We start from the raw sequence: 20,402 nt of genomic DNA, 5'->3' as shown, positions 1-20,402 counted from the left end.
CTTCCTTGCATTTGGTTTATGAAAGATGGGACATTATGGTTCAAAAGGTGAAAGATGCCATCTACAAGAAAGAGGGTAAACTAGATTATGAACAATCTACCTTCTTTAATGTAGTTAAAGGGATTCTTAGTAGTCGTTGGAGTAAGGGTAGTACTCCACTTCATTCATTAGCACATTCTTTGAATCCAAGGTAAGTTTTACTTATTTAATTCATCTTTATTTATTTTTCCTTGTTTTTTATTTAATTTCTTATGGCTATTCTTATTTTGTTGTTAAAGATTTTACACGGAAGAATGGCTTAATGAGGTCCCGGGACGAGTTGCTCCAAATGCCGACAATGAAATTTCCACACAAAGATTACAATGCTTTCGAAGGCTTTTCCAAAGTCCCGATGAAAGATTCAAGATCAACACGGAATTTGCAATATTCTCACAAAAATCAGAGGGGATCTTTCTCAACATTGATTGCATGCATGATATGGCTTTGATGGATGCTAAAAATTGGTGGGCAACTTATGGTTCCCAAGTGCCTATGCTTCAAGGTTTGGCTTATAAGCTATTAGGTCAACCTTCTTCCTCTTCTTGTAGTGAAAGGAATTGGAGCACCTATAAGTTTATTCATTCTTGCACTAGAAATAAGCTTACTCCTAAACGTGCTCAAGACTTGGTATACATTCATAACAACCTTCGATTACTTTCAAGGAGAAGTGAAGAATACACTAAGGGGAGATCTAAGTTGTGGGATGTGGGTGGAGATGAGCATGACAACCTAGGAGAGGTTGGTATTCTAGAGATGGCCGAGCTCTCACTTGATGAACCCGAGATGGAGAATATGATTTTTGATGATGTACTTGGTGATGGTGAAGAATGAAACTATTAGTACTTTTGTTTATTTTATTTATGATTTGTAAAACTATTATTAAGACATGTATTTGGTTTGATGGTTTCTTGATATGTATGAGACTACGTTCGTACACTTTGTTTATTTACTTGTTTTAACAAAATTGTGTGTTTTGAGGCTAATTATTTAGTGTTTTATTGAATAGGTTGTCAAATTCTCGTTTTTTTGATATATTATATGCCTTGTTATATGCCGTACCTGTGTCCCCTATTTCAGGATTGCCGTTTTTCCGTGTCCGTATCGTGTCCGTGTCCGTGTCCGTGTCGGTATCCGTGCAACATAGGTACCCGCAACCCGTCCCGTTAAATTCTTAACGGTTCGGTTACCCGTCCCGTTTTCTTTAAACTGTTCAGGTACCCAATTTTTCGGATAATTTTGCTCAGCCCTAGCGAGCATGCATGCGGGGTGGTGCACCAGCAAGGGCAGCAGCCAGCAAGGCGTGCTAGGCCGCGCTGACAACAACAGTAGCAACAACACACAACGCAGTAGCCCGCATTGCGTGCGAGGCTTGCTGGCTGGGCTTTGCGTGTGTACGGGCTTGCTGACAAGCCCAGCCTAGCACCAGGCTTCCAGCAAGGCGTGCCTTGGTGCCCAAGGCTGGGCGCCAGCTGGCGCCACATGGTTGGTGCTGGCAATGCTTGGGGAGCAAGGGAAGGTGATCCTTCCTTTTGTGGTCCTCACCCACTCCCTTGCTCTCCTTGTGCCACTTGTCGTTTGATGATTGTTTTGGCTTTTTAATTTAATTTGGAATTAAATGAAATCTTATTTTTGCTTTTTACCAACTATCCCACATTGAAAGATGATGGGAATTCTTGGGGAGATTTCTCTATAAATACCCTTCATTGGGTATTAGGAATTTCACTTGAGTTGGTGAACTCTAAGGGATCTCCAATAGCGAGAAAATCTTTGTTCTTAAACTCTGAGTTATTTCAGCTTAGCCTTGACTAAGCTTCGGGTTAGGGACCGGTTACGGTTCGTTAGCGAGTGTATGAGCCGTCGGAAGTTCAAATTTGATTAGTATAATTAATATATATGAGTTAGGTTATGATAATCAATAACAAGAATTGAAGATATGTATATTTACTTTTGCTGTATGGACTTCACGAGGCGCTTTCTTGGTTGAGGTAACTGAGCAGAATCAAAGAAGAAGATTGTGTTACTGGAAACACAAATCACCAGTAGGGTCCAATGATAACTATGTACATACATTCACACGAGACAAACAAATCAATAATTAGGCAAGTACAACATATAAAATGGGAAAACAAATGAATTTGACAAGCATAATCTAACGTACTCCTCATAATATGGGGCAAATATAAACATGTCTCCCGCACGCACTGATTCCTTAATACCCCGTTCAACATAGTACAACACGTCAGCGTGGTTGCCTAAGATTCTAGCAGTGGAGATCTGCTCAGGGTATAACCACCCAATTTGACACGGAGAACCAAGCTCCCATAAGTGCTCTTGGAGTGCTCTGCATGCTTGATAATAGAATGTTAATCGAAAACCAACCGACAATCACCACTAAACTGAATAACATAAATTGAGTACTAGTTGAATTACCTGATGCATATTTGAATGAGGGAAATGTTAAGCATTGCACCACTTAGAAATTCCTTCACATCTTCTTTTAATAGCCATGCCATTGCATCATCATCGTAGTGGAACATTTCCTTAGGTAGTGGAACTTGAATGGGGCTGTCACTAGGCAACACGCAAACACGGTTGTGCACATAAGTTAACTCCTTAGAGAGCGATTGAAGCACCGTGTCTTCAACTAGTGGAGTAGCTTGCATAGCTGAACCTCGTGAAGAGCTCTTGTTCGACGCTTTTCCACTCACCGAGCCATGTTCACTCCTCTTCTTTGGCATCGGTTGATCAATGCTTTTTGGCCCCTCCACCCTCTTCTTTGGAGTTTGGCTTTTCCTCGATGGCTAATAAGACAAATCACACAAATGGTTAGAAAAGAATTTCATCCAACTCTTGGGATGAAAATAGGGTATAGAATAAAGCGTGAACTTTAAATCTTAATTACCTGGTTCATCAACCGTATCCAAGTACATGGCCATTGCACAAAACTACCTTTTGCTGCCCAAAGTGTAGTAAACTCATCCTCCTCTACGGGCACATGTATTAGGATGTCCTCGAACCCGGCAACCACAGAATGGATCCCGACCGAATAATGCTCAGGTCGAAGCGGTCGCAAATGGACCGTACCTTGTTCGGCCAATTGTGCACTACCATATGCAACGACATTCAAAGCTCCACTAAGAGATTCGCCCGGGTGAAGAATTTCACAACGGGTCTCTTCCTGCACCAATTTGGAATATCACTGGTAAGAAACAAGTAGAACAAAAAAAAGGGGAAGGGCAAAACAACTAGTGAAAAACAGAATAACAGCAACAGCGGAACAGCGCAGCAACAGAACAACAGCTGCACTGCTGGCACTGCTGCTGCACAACTACTGCCTGGTGCCTAGTGCTGTGCTGTGCACTGGTGCCCGGTGCACTAGTGCATTGGTGCCTGGTGCACTAGTGTCTGGTGCATTGGTGTCTGGTGCACTGGTGTTGTGCTGTGCACTGGTGCCTGATGCACTTGTGCACTGGTGTTGTATTGTGCACTGGTGCTGTGCACTGGTAGCTGATGTGCACAGCATTGCTAGCCCTTATGCAGCAACAAAACAACAGCAACACACAACACCAACATCAGTTCAACAGCAACACATCAACAGCAACTCAACCGCAACAACATACAACACAAAGCAGCACATAAAACCGCAAACTTCATCCAATATAAAGAAACAACACAACAAACTTCACAAATTCACAGCAGAATCAAAGAACCAATATCACCATCCAAAGAAATTGGAGATACTCTAAAGTTAGCAACCAAATGTGAAACTATGCATAAATTATTTTGCTTATTAGCTTTTACATAAATGGTTCATTCTAACCCCCCCAAAGGCAATAACAATACATAAAACTTGAGACTTCACACATTCTGAAACTTGTATTTAATTTTATGATTTCATAATTACAAGAAATGAGTCATTTTAATTAGTGTGACTAAATTAAAAAATTACTGTTTCTCTACAATCTCGTCCTCACCATTCACAGTCTCATCTACCAAAGACATTACCTCGTCCTCAATGTCGCCCTTCATAGTCTTTTTTTTTTTTTGGTAAGTAAGTGATATTATTAATACCAAAAGAGGCGGGCAAGCCCTCAAAGTTACAAAGGCTAAACAGTCAAAACGTACAAAAACAATCCTCAAAAACAAACAAACAACACCTATACAATCAGCCTAACAACTAGGCCTACAACAAGAAAGAGCAATTGCCTCAACAAAAAAACCGGCATGAACAAGCAGATTCCACACCAAGTCTAACAAAACAAACCCAATCAGACAAAAACCTAACCCAGGCAAACAAACCAACAACAAACTGACCAAATACAAGCAACAGCCAGCCAAGAAAAATAGGCTCACTGAGCTGCACCAGACAAAAGCAGCCAAACACTAACGCCCAGCACCAGACAGCAGCAGCCAAAAAGAAACAGCAGCCCAACACCTCTACAACCCAGGCACAGCAAACCAAAACACAAACAGCCAAGGGCTGAAGCCAGAAAGATGCACAGTACAAAAATTTAATAAAACATGTCAAGAATGAGTTTCGAACCCATGCCCTTTAGGACAAGTACCTAAAACTCGCGCCTTAGACCAACTGTGAGAGTAAGAAGGTCGTTGTGGAGGGGGGGCAATGCGCATCTATTGACAAACCCTAGATTACAAGAAACTTGTAATTACTAAATTGTAAAGCAAATCCACCAAAAACTCAAGAGTACAAAGGAATTCAACAATGGAGTAAGTAAAACCTAATAGATACTTACCTTAGCTTGAAGCTGTTTCAATGGAGGGATATATATGGAGTACGCACGATCGGTGTACTGCTTCAATGGAGGTGAGAAAGCTCACAACCCTTCAATGGAAGAACGAAGACTGTTGAATGAAGAAGCTAGGAGAAGAAAAGAGGGAAATATTGAAGAACGAAGAAAACGTTGAATTATGAATTCAATGATACAGTGAACTGAAGAAGAACAAAGAAGAACCCGGGTTTTTTTTTTCAAACATGGCACCGGTTTGAACCGGTGCAAATTAGCATAGTTGGCACCGGTTCTCCTTAAACCGGTGCGAACTCTATCCCATAATTTTATTTTATTTTAAAAAAAAAAAAAAAAAAAAGTTGGCACCGGTTTGAACCGGTGCTAATTACATGATTGGCACCGGTTTAAGTTATAACCGGTGCCAACTCTAAATTTTTAACTCCCGCTCATTTTTTTGGCACCGGTTTTCAAGAACCGGTGCTATAGAGGGGGTGCCTATTTAGTTTTTTCTACTAGTGGTATTACTCTTAAAACATTTGGGGAAAACCATTTATCATAAGATGAAACGTTGAAAAGTTTCGTAGTGGAATAAATTATTTTTTTTCTAATAATTCTACAACCTATTTAATTGTGGTTTAGAATTAAATAATGAGTCCATTCGATTTGAGAATATTCAAAATAGGGTATCAAGACAATGTCTTGGATAAAGAAACACCTATTAAGAGAAAGTTGAATATCATATCGAAATTATCCCTAACCAAGGTCATTTGAAAATTGGACGACTAATGACCACATGAAATTAGTGTGTAGAATGATTTATAGCACCATTTCGTATGCTACAAGGACAAGAATGTCATAAATCATTTGCACAGGTATTAGTTTGGAAATATACTGGATCGACCTATGAGAATACTTTAAGAGATTTAACAATCGTCGTAAGTATATTACTCATTATGGCTATCGGAACCTCTTTCCTCGACCATGAGTATTGTTAGTTCTCTTGTTTGAGTTCTAGTCCGTTTTGATGTTGTCAAACGTCTGCCGTACAAGGGGATTATAAAGGCAACACTCGGATGGCTAGGGCCTCTTAGTAAGGGAAGTTAACAATGCAGGACAGGGAATGTCCCCCTATTAACAATTGGGAACATGTCTTTGTTGTTTAAAAGACCTCTCGAAGAGCGAGATTGTGAAAATGCATGGCCGTGCTAAGATGGATTTTCGAAATCATCTGCTTCTTGACAATCGAACTCGAAAATTGAGAAACACTTCTGGGCATAATAAGGATGACGAAGAATCTTACCTTATAGTTCAAGAAGAGGCATTAAGTGACATAGGACACAGGCTATACACAAACAGCACACTTGTCCGGAAAGACAAGTAGGAGATTGAAAGGAATAGTATCCTTCGAGCAAGTGTATTATTCCGATACAGGGTTCGGAATTAATTAGGAAAACTAATTATTCAGTGAGATCAAGTGATCGGAATGCCTAGCTAGAGGCCGCTTCCGATCAATAAAATTATTACTGTATAATTAATATTACAGCTTGTTCTTGACTGAACAATTCAGGTCACACCCAATCGTGTAATCGAACCAAAGTGACGAATTAATTCGAAGGATTAAATGAGTCGATAGAGATTTTAGGGACTAAGACGTCGGATTCCAAACTTAGAGCGTCGAAAATCGAGTCGAATTTAGGAATCGGCGAGACGGAAAAATTATTCTAACAAGTCAACGCGCGCGAAAGTCCTAGCCTCGCAATGGCCTAGCCATGCTTAGGCTAGGTGGGCTAGCATGGCTAGCCAAGCTCCTTGCAGCGAGGCAAAGCTTGGCCGCAACCCTAGCATGCATCACATGCATTGGCTGGGCGAGCAGCCATGCGGGCAAAGCTCGCCAGCAAGGCAGAGCATGCATGCTTGGAGGCGCGCCAGCAAGGCCAGCAGCAAGCAAGGCGTGTTGGGTCTCGTTGGTAGCAACAACACCCAGCGCAGAAGCTCGCATTGCGTGCCAGGCTTGCTGGCTGGGCCACGCGCATACGGGCTGGCTGGCAGGCCCAGGCAAGCACCAGGCCGCCAGCACGCGCCTTGGTGCCCAAGGCTTGCTGCCTGTTGGTCATAGGGGTTGGACCCGGTTTGTTAGAAGGGGTTTGCCTTGGGGAGCAAGGGAGGTGTGGTCCTCCCTTGTGGTCCTCACCTAAAATCTTTCTCTCCTTGTGACACTTGGTATTTGCTAATTGCTTTGCCATTTTAATTTAATTTAGAATTAAATTAATTTATTCTTTTGGCATTTCACCAATTCTCCCACATGGAAATATGATGGGAAATCTTGTGAACAATTCTTTATATATACCAATCATTAGGTATTGGGAATTTTACTTGAGTTGGTCAACTCTAAGGGATCTCCCAAAGTGTAAGAAAATCTTAGTTCGTAAACTCTAAGTAATTTTGGTCTAGCCCCATGTAAGCTACGGGATAGGGGCCAGTTCGGTGATCAAGGGTGTGAGACGTTGGAGGTCTTGCATTTGCGAGGCTTGAAATTTTCCAAGTCCGAGATCGATTAGTGAGCGAAGCACGCGTCAAGGGTGAGCTTCTTTCTCTCTCTTCTCTTTATGTGTTTATGTTTTACTTATTTGCATGCTTTTATTTATGCTGCAATTATTATGCATGCGATCTGGTTTTCGGGTTTTGTTTTCGCGCGGTGTCGGACACCGCAAAACCTAACATAGAGCACACTTGCCATCTTGACATAATCAGAGGACACCCTTGATTAAGGGTGCACTACGCCAAAGCAATCCCTTTTACTTGCTTCCATATCGTCACGTTTAATTAAAACAGTGTCAAGGCTATCATCCAAACACAAACCACTAGTACACCACATCAACATATTAAATTAAATAGTTCAATAACAACATCATCCAAAACATCAGCAAGAAGAGATTAATAACTATATGAAGCAGAGGATAATTACCACAATGGGTCATTTAATTCTTCTAGCGGCAAAAACTGAATTAGAGGTGTCTCGAGCGTCGTATGCCTTCAGATCTTTGAGACATTGGTGAACATCGCAGACAAAGCTTTCTCGGTAGGTTTAACTAACCACTTATCTGCAGTATCATCCCCCTTACCAGTTAACTCATCTTCCCTATAAGATGAAGAGCAACTCCCCACACTACTCCCAGCATCAAACAACACAGTTGTGCCTTTAGTACCTAGCAGTCCGAGCACTAACTCAGCTCCAGGGCGTGACAATCATGGGATTTCATACTTGTCAGCTTCAATTCTCCATTTACGGATACAAATCTTTTCATATTAGATGTGTACCCTGATGGAACCTTAATGTCGTACAGACATGCACAAAACATCCGTTTTTCTACCCTTGACAATGTGTAGCAAGCCAGAGGTAAATAAAATGGGGCATGCTTTTTTTCTTTTGTTGTACCCAGACAAGTTGCCATATGCAGAAAAATCATTAACGGTCCATATAAGAGCTGCATGCAATGTGAACATCTCATTCTTATGAGCATAAAAAACGGAAACCCCTTCGTCCCACATCTTTCTCAAATCGTCAACAAGTAGCACAAGATAAACATCTATATCGTTTCTAGGTTGCCTTAGCCCCATTATTAGCAGTGAAAGCATTATATACTTACGTTTCATGCACAACCAAGGAGGCAAATTGTAGATCACTAAAAGTACCGACCATGTGCTGTGTTGTGTGCTAAAGTGCCAAATGGATTCATCCCGTCCGTGCACAACCCAAGCCTTAAATTTCTGACTTCATCACTAAATTTCCCAAACTTCATATCAATGTTCTTCCGTTGCGGGAAATCAACTAGATGCTTCAGCATTCTGTTTTTCTTTCTTCCCTCTACATGCGGCCTTAAGTTTTTAGCGTCTTTTGGTGTTGAGAATAGACGCTTAAACCTTAAAATAATGGGAAGATACCATAACACCTTAGTAGGAGGTCCCTTCGTACCAGCATTGCAACTCATGCGCTTGTAGCGCGACTTCTTACATCATGGACACTCCTCCAATTTCATATTCATTTCGATAAAGAATACAATCATTAGGACATGCATGTATCTTCTTATACTCCAAACCAAATGGACACATGAGCTTCTTTGCATAATAGTAAGACTTAGGAATTTCATTCCCGTCGGGCAACATCTCACTTAACGCGGTCAACAAAGAAGTAAAACTAGCGTCCACCCACCCATGCTTCGACTTAATGTCAAAAAGTGTTGGCACGGCTGATAGTTTGGAGTATTTTTTGCACCCAGAATACAAAGGCTTTTTAGAAGCCTCCGATAATGACAACACGTCAACTTCAACACCATGCATCATCTCACCCATCCCTTCATCCTCGACCTCATCCACCTGATCATCCTCAAATCCATTCATCACCATTATCAATAATATATTCATCATTATCGTATTCCTTGTCCACACGAATCTCATTGCTTCTATTATGCACATCATTCCCATCAACATCTCCACTGTACTCTCCTTTTTCACAGTGCCAAATCCACACATGGTATTTAAACCTAAACCCACGACAAATTACATGATCTCTAATGATTTCAACACTAACCTCAAGTTCACTACTTTCTTTGTTTTCAACCCCATCCAACACAACCCCATCCACCACTAGTAGAAAATCCACCATAGTGTTTAAACCTTTATCAACCATCGAAGATTCACTTTCTTTGACAACATGGTCAACACCATGAACCAAACCAGAAACTGCTACAAAGCCATCAATTTTTGCTAACACTGTTTGCCTACCATCCGCCTCAACTTGTTTGTTAACGACAGGATCAGGATCACCAACTGACATTGATGACAATTTCCTTGCAATAGCTGTGTCAATACAGCTTCCCATCAACTCAGTCAATGACTGAAAAACATGAGCAACTTTTTTTTTTATCTATTGAGGAGTCAACCTCTTCATCACCTACAGTTCAGAAAAAAAAAACACATCAATTTATTTGCAAATAATTGAGCAACACACACAACCTACAATTAACAACACACTCAACTAATGGTAAAACAACCTATGCATTACTTATAACCAGCAATATTGAAATAAAGTGAAAATTTGACAAACTAATGTATACCTTCTCCGTAATCCAACCTTCTACATTTGAATTCATTCTTTCATCACGAGGTGACAATGGATGTGGCTCACCGTACACAATATTCAAAGACTACAACACATAAGCACAAACTAATCACCAACACATCATTTACAAGGTTTTGCAAAACCACTACTACAAAAAAAGATAACTCACCGGCAGCCGTTCATATTTGTCATCTGACACGCCTTCATTTAATATTTCTTGCGATCAAGCCTACAATCTCGGCGTCTCACCCCATGACATGGGAACACGATTCAGATGGTCAAGGTAAAAAATATGTGCGAAGAAAATCAAATAACCATTAGCTCTAAGATGTAATAAAAGTAACACACCAATAATAATAAAAAAAAACCAAAATTAAAATAAAATCCGCTAACTACCTACCAGCACAAACAATATACATCCACCGGATCCGGCAACATATCCATTTTCTTGAAACTTCTCTTGGAACTTCCTTGGTGCGGTGCACAAACACTCATACACCCATGTGCACTAGTCATACTCCACCGTTTCATCATACAGAAGCAATGCCGGGGTGAGTGCAACTGCCATATGGCTAGTATTCGTCGTAGCACATAATAAATACCCCAAGGCAACTATAAGAAAGCCAATCTTAAATTCACCCTTCTCGACATCATTAGAAAGAGGCAATACATTCCCCTCAGTGTTATCACTCACTCGGCAGCTACCGATAACGAGAAGATGTTATCACCACCCTTTGAATACCTTTGAACTATTCTTCTTGACTCTGCATGCATCTCTTCAATCCTAGCTGGAATTTCCTTGGAACCCATTGGAATCCCAAGCACATACTCCACCTAAACAGGGCTTAGTGGAACAACATACTGATCACCAAAGACAAGGGAACCATCCCCCTTGACCCCAGACAGTAGCCAGTACGCAAATTTACGAGGTAAGTAACTAAATGGGATCTTTAACAATCCACCAAAACCCATTTCTGTCACCACCTTCTTCTTGAAGTCATCAAACTTCTGAACTATACTACTAAAGGCCTTCGCACCATTCAAATTAAGGGCCTACACCAGTAAGTTAAAATTAATTTGAGTCACCCAACCAAATTAACTCAACCACAACATTGATTCATTTCAATATTCAATCATTTTCCCCTTAAAAATTCTATTTCTTTAACAACTAACTCCATTACAATGATAAATTACATTAAAATATGAACTCAATGTTAGACTAATTACTCCCTCCACATTCACACAAAATTACACCATGACTTAAGTTCAAATACCCAAACCTTTCAAAACAGCAAACAAACACAACAAGGCAACTCCAAACATCATACACACCAAGTTCAAACATCATTGCAAGACATCAATCCCAACAATCATAGAAAACCAGAACACTTAATAACCTACATAATCACTCACTTATATATAACAAATACCATAATCAGATACTCCATTGCAACAAAACACAACACAAAACAAGGCAGCAGATTACCTTTGGTGTAGTTCTTGACTGCATTTTTACCACAACCCTTTAGCCCTCACCTTCTCAACCTTTGTCTTCTCAGCCTGGACAAACAGATTTCATTACAAATCATTCCACATTCAAGTTCCTTAACTAATTAAAAACAAAATTCAGACAAGTTCAAAACCCATACCTTCACCTTAGCCTTTTTACCAACTCCCTTCCACTTTCCATTTTTAATCTTCTCAATCAGCAACTTCACAAGGAGATTATCCAGGTCACTCTGTTCCTGTTGTGCTTCTTCAATCTGGTCTTCAGACTCTAACTGTTCCTCTGCATCAACATCGTCATCGTCCTCCTCATCATCGTCCGGATCAGATTTTCTATTTGAGTAAAAATCTGGATTTGAAACATCATCATCAGCAGCACTCTGCTCACAGCTATCTTCCAATGTCTCTTGCTCAAAAACAGAGACAACTCTCACTTTCTTCTTCCCCTTATAGTTAGCTTTCTTTTTAGACCCATCCGAAGCCCCATTATTTGCAGCTTTCGAACTCCCCTACAACAATGTACATATTATCTTAATATATTACATGCACCATGCCAGGCAAAACAACCATTATTCAACAATTTACTCACCATAACCCTCATGGGGGGCACCATTACAGAACCCTTCGTGTTAGTCTTCATTAATCCCTCCTGCAAATTTCACACCCGTCTTTTCTCAATTTGCAAGAACTTTTTGCCAATCAAAACAAAACTATTGAAAAAACAACCAACAGCTTCTGAAATTAATTCAATACCAACACATCTAATTACCACAATATATTAATTTGGCAACAATTATATCAATCAACCTGCACAAAACATCTCCCCTAATTCCGGACAACTCTAGCCTAGTTATCTATTCTTTTTAAACAACAACACCAAAATGATTCGACATATACAATTGCATTGCTCAATTATAATTGCGCTTTAAAACGATTGTTTTTGTTCAATTTATACAGAATCGTCAAAACCCTAACTCCGCAAATCAAATTCCGAAATTTAACACAACCACCAAACTTATTTAAGCATTTCGTAATCAAAATAACAACTAAGCGAATAATTAACATCATATTTAGTGATTATAATACACAGAGTCGAGGTGAGGCCCTAACAGTAGCGAAAACCCTAATTTTCAAAAAATTAAGAACAACTATCAAAAACTCTTCACAATCAAATCAAACATTATCATACAACAGTAAATTGACAACACAAAAACAAATTCTCAATTTGATTGCTAAATAATTTAAACCCGTACCTTCAACAACACAAAGCCGTCTACTTCACAATTTCCAACTACGAATGCTTTCTTTTCCCCGAACCAGGTGCTCACCACCACGCTTCAAGACTTAACCACATAGGTAGAGAGGTTCGAAAAGAGAAGATGAAGAGAACTGAGACAATTTGATGAACAGAGAGAATCGGAAGAGAGAGAAGAAGCGGAAGAGAAAAATGAGAATATATATGACAAATGAAATAAAATAATACATAAGCACCCAAAACTAAGGTCCATTACAATTTAAAAAATAACGGGGTAAACCAAAAGTCAGTTCCACTCATTATCCAATCAAGCTTGCCAAAATGACCATTGCGCCCTCCTATTTGCTTTCCAAACAAATAGGGCTTATGCGCCCAGGGGGACTCGTTTGCAAACCCCATAGCCAACCGGGGTTTATGTCACACACTCAAACAAGCATGATATATTGACATCCAACCCCCACCCCCACCCCCACCCCCAAAGCAGTTTTGAAAAAGGCCTAAAGATGGTGTTTGGAACAGCAATAAGGTTGTTGATTGCCAAGAAACCAAAGCCAAAAATGAAACCAATAGACCTCAAATCTCAACAACCTGAACAAACTCAAACCATTACTCGCGCCATCTTTGACATCCTCAAGGACCACGGTCCTCTCACTATCGCTCAAACCTGGGAACGACTTCAGGTTCCTCTCTCTCCTCCCTCTTTTTCAATCGAATGCTCATGATTTTATGTTTATTTCGGGATAATATAAGGTATTTTTGACAAATATTTGTTACTATGTAATTGCTGATTAATCGTTGATTTTGGGATAATTTTGTTCATTATTTGATTAATAGTATGTGATTCTTTCTTCCTATAATTGAATTGCTGATAATGTTTTGCTTTTGATTTTGGGATGTTAATTTTGTGACTAAGAATTGTTGGTATTTAGCGGCTTTTGTTGTGAATTTTGAAGTGAGTTAAAGTCTATAATTTCACAGGAAAACGATAGTTCTAAAATTGTACCAAAATTAAAGTTTCAGGACAGGTCTAATCAAGGTTGATCGGGTCCAATTAGTCGTAAACACGCGTGAAATGAGGGCTGATCAAGTCCATTATATTAATGGTGATGTTCTTTATAGTCTAATACGACCCTCTTACCAATTTAAGTTGTCATGTTAATAGTTCAAATTACACCGTAAATAGTATTGGGCGGAGGGAGGACTGCCCTCACTCTTGAAGAAGCAGTGAAAGCTGAGTTTGATACTATGAGGTTAAATATACCAATTTTCCCTTGCTTGAATGCTCTAAATTGTTGATGATGTAGATTTTTCGATGCTAAAACTGTTAATAATCATGTATGTTTTGATCATATATTGATATATGTGTGTCTATAGAGTCGGCTTGTACTTTTTATAAGAAATCTTACCTCAATCCTGAATTTTTCTTGTTTTCTTGGTTGCGTGGCATGTGTGCCTAATTTGGTGTTATGATTGATTTGGGAGCATAGGCTGCAGTAATCCTATCATTGTTCCGTTATATGCATGGTGATTTTGATGCATTCTAAAAGAGGAAATTGTTACAAACATTTTAAAGATTAAAAGCTTGTCCATAATGTTTTCATTGTTACAAGTTCTGATGCTGTTGTAAGAATGTAAGGTACTTAGTATTTTCAAAATAAGGATCATGGCTTGTTTTGCTGCTCTAGATCTGCTGCTGTAACTTTCAGGCACCTTTAACACAATTTCTTCTGAATATTATTACCTTTTAATTTTTGTATTTAATTATTGCCGTATTGGTTTATCATCTAATGAAATTTTGTCAAAAGTTTGATAGCTAACAAGTATTGAGCATTGCCTTCTAGCTTCTATGATCACGAATCCTTTTTCATGTGGATTGTGGACAAATTACCTGGGCAGTTGAGGAGCTCATGTTTCACCATTTCCTAAGTTCAATCTTCATTTTCGAGTTTCTGTTATGTGATTGCTAAGATTTTTGTGTAATTTCAGAGTGTTGATTATTCATAGTTTATTTTTAAAGTGTTAATTTAGTAGTTTGAATAATCATGTGTTTGCTTAAACCATTAGAAGTGTGTCAAATAGACTGGGATTTGAGTAAGTGATTTATCCCGAAAGGGTTTGAGAATATGCTGTCTAGCTACTAGATTGTACAAAGTACATCTTATTTGTTTTGGTCATTATTGAGAAACTTGTTTTAACCAAGCTGTAATACCTTTCAGGAAGTTGGTTTGAAGGAACTAACAAGCAAAACGCACATGAAAACAGTTATGAGGTGGATGAGAGAGAGACAAAAACTTAAAATGATTTGTAACCATGTTGGGCCTCATAAGCAATTTCTGTATACCACCTGGTTCACAAAGGCAAATATCAAGCCTGCAAAACCTGGAAGTTGTGCTTCAAAGGAGTAAGATATGTGCATCGCCATGAGTTTACCATTCAAGAATTCATTCAGGCTTTGGAAACCTATTTGTGTCAAGCCAGGTTTGGCTTCTAAATCATGGCTTTGATCAAGGCGCTTTGTCATATGTTTCTAGTCAGCTGCTTGGTTTTGTTGTGACTTGTTAACACATCGTTCATGGTTATGAATTTCATTTCTCTGTAGCCTGTACCTATACCCTTTTTCTTTTTCTTTTTTTTCTTTTTTTTTTTTATTTTAACACAAGTAAAATACAAATAGCAAAATTAATGAACATGAAGCTAATCAAGGAAATTTTCTGTTCGTTGGGCATGAAGAGTATTGTTGGTTGTAACTTGTAAGACTTGTAAACTAACAAATCCCTAAATGGAGCACAATTTGTTGGACATTGTATCTTGAGGATGCTAAAATCTCAAATCATTTTTACACATGATATATTCAACTTTTCATTTTGGAAAATATTGAAGGGAGCAAGATTTGATCTCTATCTCTCACTCAAAATGCCAATAAATATATATATGCTATACTAAAACAGGGTACACTAGCTCCATTGTTGCCATGTGTCCCTGTTTTAGAGGGTTTATTTATTTATTTATTTATTTTTTAAATGAAAGTTATTTTGCTTTATATGGATGCATTATATTAGTACACTAGGTTATTTTTATAATTTGTACATTTTAAAAAAAATGGATAAATATGAATAAGAATTATGAATTTTGTACAAAAATATTTGTAATTTTATAGTTTTAGATTTTCATTAATATTATGATACAATATCTATTCAACGTCGTCTAATACATATTTCAATGTAGGAGTCCTTTTATTAGTGTGCTATTTACAATTGTTTCATCTTTTAAAGTTCAATTGATAGGTTATACTTGTAATGTAGAAGCTAATAATATTCAAAATTCAAAATTTTTAAATATAGTAGCTCCAAAAAAAATAAAAATAAAGTAAAATAAAATAAAATAAATAATTAATTAAAAGATGACATCATCGTTGTATTTAGACGGGAAAAAATTTATTACGTGAATGACATGTGAACAGTGATGACGTCAGCAACGTTTTGTTTTGGTAATAGTTAATAGATAATTTAATATTTGTATAGTGGATTGACATTTGTTTTGTGACTGGGCTAGCTATAATGATTAAGGAATACAAAAACTTTAATATTTTATCTTACAATTTCTACCGTATAATGTTATGGATATTACAAATATTTAGAAAAATATGAGAATTAATATTTATATACATAATAAAAATATCAAATGTTTATAAAAAGATGTGTTTTTATTCATGCTACATGGAAATGTTAAAAAAAGAAAAAAAGAAAATTCCCATTTTTAGAAGTTTTAACTTTTAAGTGTTTTTAGATGTCATAGTGGAGAAAAAAGATATGACATCATTTGTGATACGCAAAATACAATACTAACTAGAGTAACTCTGTTTTTTTATTTTATTTTATTTTTTTTCCTTCCTTCTTCTTTATCACTACACATTTGGATTATGTGCACTATTCACATAACCTACTTTGACTTCGGTTTTTTTTTTTTAATTTTTTATTTAGTGTTAGCTAAATACATAGTCATGTGGGATATTGTTAGATTCATCTCAATGTTTATTTTCCAAATATCAAAATTCCATAATTTTTGCTAATACGTAACTAAACATATTTACATTTAAAAATATGCATTGGCAAACATGCCTAAATGAAGTGTATCAACTAATAAAAAAAACAAAGGAAGTATTAGATATACAATGATCACGTTGTTTTTATAATAGTAAATTTTTCCAAACATATATTGAGTTCACAAAATTTCATATGTGGCTGGCCACACCGTGTGGCTGGGATAGATTACTTGGTCAAAGGTTACTCTGTCGATCAAAGATTACTCGGTTAGGAGTTACTTGGTCAATGGTTACTCGATCGATCAACGATTACTCGGTCTGTCAAGAGTCACTTAGGGGTTACTTAATTGATCAAGAATTAATCGGTCAGGGATTACTCGGTTGACAGGGGGTACTCCGTTAAGGGTTACTTGGTCAAGGGTTACTCGGTCAAGGGTTACTTGGTCGGTCAGGGGTCATTCAATAAATCAGGGGTTACTTGATCGGTTGGTTAGGGGTTATTTAGTCAAGGGTTACTCAATCGGTCAATGGTTACTCGGTCAGGGATCACTCGATTGGTCAAAGGTCATTCAGTCAATCAGGAGTTACTTGGTCAGGGGTTATTCAGTCTGGGGTTACTAGGTTAGTCGGGGGGTTACTCGATTAGGGGTTACTCGTGTTTTGGTGTGTGTTAGCTGGCCATACAGAACACAGTTGTATTGAGTTAGTGGACAGAGTTTAATCATTTTTAAAATGAGCTAGCCAGTAACTCAAGTAGAAATGAGAAATATATATATGACTTAATGTGGGTATTGATTATCAGTTCATTGAGTTGAATTATATTTACAAACATTACGTTCAATTTAAGATTAAACAAAGTTATTTTTAAAGTAGTACTCTTTCTGTACATTATTACTTGCTCCACTTTCCTTTTACAGTCGTATTTAATTATTTAACCCATACAAAGAATCCAAAATCACACCTTGAAGCTACCTTTTTTGGTATTATTCATCATCCCAGGAATTCACTGCAGCTGCGTAATTAATCATCACCTCACAGTTTCAATTAAAATTTTTATCATACAATGGGATGTATGGCACACTCGTTCAAAATAAAAGGATTATAAAAAATGCAGAAAGAACATTATATACAGATATAAATTAAATGAGTAAAAAAAAAATACAAAATGATTCCCTCCTTGATAAGGGATTGATTTGTTATTTATATTACTTGACTAATGGAATTGATTTATTATTTACATACCATATTAACAGAATATTTTATATGAACAAAATTTTATTTTTTTAGTAAGAGAGAGAAATTTATTTTTATATTGAGAGAAAAATCATGGTAAATTTGAATTTTGAAGTGATTCAATGTTATTAAGTAGTCGATTTTATCGTTCCGATGAATCATTTAATAGAAAGATGTAATTGACGAATTTCGTTGTTGAGAAAAAAGGTATTTTTCACTTTTTTTTCCTACTTGTTTTTGTGTTATTTTCTAAGGTTGAAGATGATGTTCTTCATATTATGATAAATGTATGTTCTTTTATTATTTCTTGGATCCATATTTTTTTTAATTGGAATGCAATATGTTCTTTGAGTCTGATAGTTCTTTGGCTCTGAACTACATGCTCTTTATATTACAGTACAAACAAGGTTTTTTAAGGTATGTAGATTAATAAATGTTCTTTGGGTTTCGATAATACAAATTATATACTTATACTTTAATAATATATTCTTTTATGATAATATATTCTTCCATGTTAGTGTTCAACCGCTTTAACCCTTATATTATTTTGGATATTATATTTATCATTGAATTATTTTGTTTTATCCCTTATATTATTTTATGATAATTCAAGGGCTCTTGTTATTTTTGTTAAGTTTGTATGTGTTTTAGGGTCTATGTTATTTGAATTTATCTCTTATGTTCTTTGTACTTGAACCTTAAATTTTTAATATCATTTATTAATTTTTTTTTGGATATTAATTATCATCTAATTATGTATTGTTTTTTTTTTTTAAAAAAAAATTAGTATTATGAAGGTTGATGATGATGATATTCTTTTGAGACATGCTCTATTGAAAACTGATATTCAGATCTAAATAATATTCGTAATATTAATAAAGAATACTCAACATGATCTAACAATAAAATTCAAAGAATATTTCGCAATAAGTAAATGAGCATTATGTAATGATAAATTACAATCAAAGAACATGGACAATTTATAATAGTTTATCAAAAAATATAAATTATTCTATATATGATATAGTAAATGGACATATGAAAAAAAAAGTAGCGTAAATTATTACTTATACATCATTAAATCATATAAAGACATCATTTTTTTTGATAAAAAAAAATCATTAAAACATATTAGAATTTCTCAAGAAATACACATGACCATCATAAAGATGAAAATTATAATTACAGATTAAAAAAAAATTTAAAAAAGGTTGGAAAAATATGATCTATTTTTTTTTAGAGAATCTTTTAAAAGAAAAGATATTGAAATTAAATATTTTGAAAACTGAAATTTTGAAAATGAAATTTTAAATTTTAAATTTTAAATTTTGAATTTTTGAAATTTAAAAATGAAACCTCAATCTATATATATTTGGGAAAAAATATTTTTATATAGAGAAATTCTAGAAACTAAATATTTTGCATTGATTTGACATTAAATACATGGTAAAAATCAATTTAGTAGTTATCTTTTTTTAAAAACCGTTTATTAAAAATTACCGTGTTCTTTATATTTCAGTGTTGTGCTTTTATAAATTTGTGATGTTAATTACAATTCTAAGCTATGTTTTCCCACTTTAATCCGGCGCAGGGTACACTAATTAATGAGATACTTCAAAAAAAAAAAGGGGGCTTGGTACTTTTTTTTTTTTAAAAAAAAAATGAATCTTTCATCTTCTTCAATTAATCAAATGAAGGTTTTTTTTTTTTTTTTTTTTTTTTTTTTTTTTTTTTCCTCCAAAAAAATGGAGGTGTTTGAAAAATTCTTTGTTAATGGAGGACTCAAAAACTGCACCATCTCTTTCAATCTCTACACATGCCCAAAAGGCTACCCTAATTTCTTATATTGAGAAACAAAACTCATTGATCAAGGGGTTAGAATTGTAATATTATAGTTGAAGTAGCGGTTTTACCCAAAAACACCTGAAGTAGTCGTTTTGGGTTTAGTCGCTACTTGAAGTAGCGGTTTTACCCTAAACCCGCTACTTCAAGTTGGTTATACAAAAAAAAAAAATTTGTATTTATTTACAACTTTTCCATTTGAAAAACATACCTTGTTTATTAATAAGAGAAAGTTGGAATTTCTCCATTCTTAATGCCTTGCTGCCCATCTAAAATCTTCCCGCTGAAAGATCTCTTACCCAACAAAAGGGAAAGGCTACATGTACACTCATGTCTAAATAGCTTTTGCACACCACCAATTAAATAAAGCCAATTAAGAAAGTATAACTAAAAAGAAGAGGGAAGGTGAAATATTTTTGTCATTTTCCAGGACAAGTGGGCTTTGCCTTTTGGATGACGCCGTAGAGCATTGAGAATGTGTTAGGAGTTGATGAGAGGGTGATGTTTTCAAATCCTCCATTATAAAAAAGCTTCAAACTCCTTCTTCAAGAACAACCTCTGAACAATGGTAGCTTGAGTATCTAACAAAATATGTGGCAATTTCAGACCTTTTTTTAG

General features: G+C 36.4%; 3 protein-coding genes across 4 annotated transcripts; 2 read left to right on the top strand and 1 right to left on the bottom strand.

Moving 5' to 3' along the window:
• Positions 1 to 5: 5 nt before the first annotated feature.
• Positions 6 to 1,154, top strand: LOC110690018. The gene is made up of 3 exons (XM_021866844.1): positions 6 to 190; positions 279 to 541; positions 702 to 1,154. The coding sequence occupies exons 1-3, from the start codon at positions 36 to 38 to the stop codon at positions 770 to 772; spliced, it is 489 nt and encodes a 162-aa protein (XP_021722536.1). The 5' UTR covers positions 6 to 35; the 3' UTR covers positions 773 to 1,154.
• Positions 1,155 to 9,057: 7,903 nt separating this feature from the next.
• Positions 9,058 to 12,219, bottom strand: LOC110690017 (ribosomal L1 domain-containing protein CG13096-like). Of its 2 annotated transcripts, XM_021866843.1 has the most exons (4): positions 12,002 to 12,219; positions 11,556 to 11,921; positions 11,393 to 11,466; positions 9,058 to 10,959 (listed from the first exon to the last, which is right to left on the bottom strand). In XM_021866843.1, exons 1-3 carry the CDS (start codon positions 12,050 to 12,052, stop codon positions 11,419 to 11,421), a joined length of 465 nt encoding a protein of 154 aa, XP_021722535.1. In that variant the 5' UTR covers positions 12,053 to 12,219; the 3' UTR covers positions 9,058 to 10,959; positions 11,393 to 11,418. The 2 variants fall into 2 exon arrangements, with proteins under 2 accessions (XP_021722535.1, XP_021722534.1); XM_021866842.1 differs by lacking the exons at positions 11,556 to 11,921; positions 12,002 to 12,219 and having other exon boundaries at positions 11,393 to 11,428.
• Positions 12,220 to 12,828: 609 nt separating this feature from the next.
• Positions 12,829 to 15,539, top strand: LOC110690016. The gene is made up of 2 exons (XM_021866841.1): positions 12,829 to 13,347; positions 14,884 to 15,539. Exons 1-2 carry the CDS (start codon positions 13,171 to 13,173, stop codon positions 15,070 to 15,072), a joined length of 366 nt encoding a protein of 121 aa, XP_021722533.1. The 5' UTR covers positions 12,829 to 13,170; the 3' UTR covers positions 15,073 to 15,539.
• The last annotated feature ends 4,863 nt before the right edge of the window (positions 15,540 to 20,402 follow it).

Source organism: Chenopodium quinoa, unplaced genomic scaffold, assembly GCF_001683475.1.
Source record: "Chenopodium quinoa cultivar QQ74 unplaced genomic scaffold, ASM168347v1, whole genome shotgun sequence".
Taxonomy (NCBI): Eukaryota; Viridiplantae; Streptophyta; class Magnoliopsida; order Caryophyllales; family Amaranthaceae; genus Chenopodium; species Chenopodium quinoa.
This window is presented reverse-complemented; position numbering and strand designations above follow the sequence as displayed.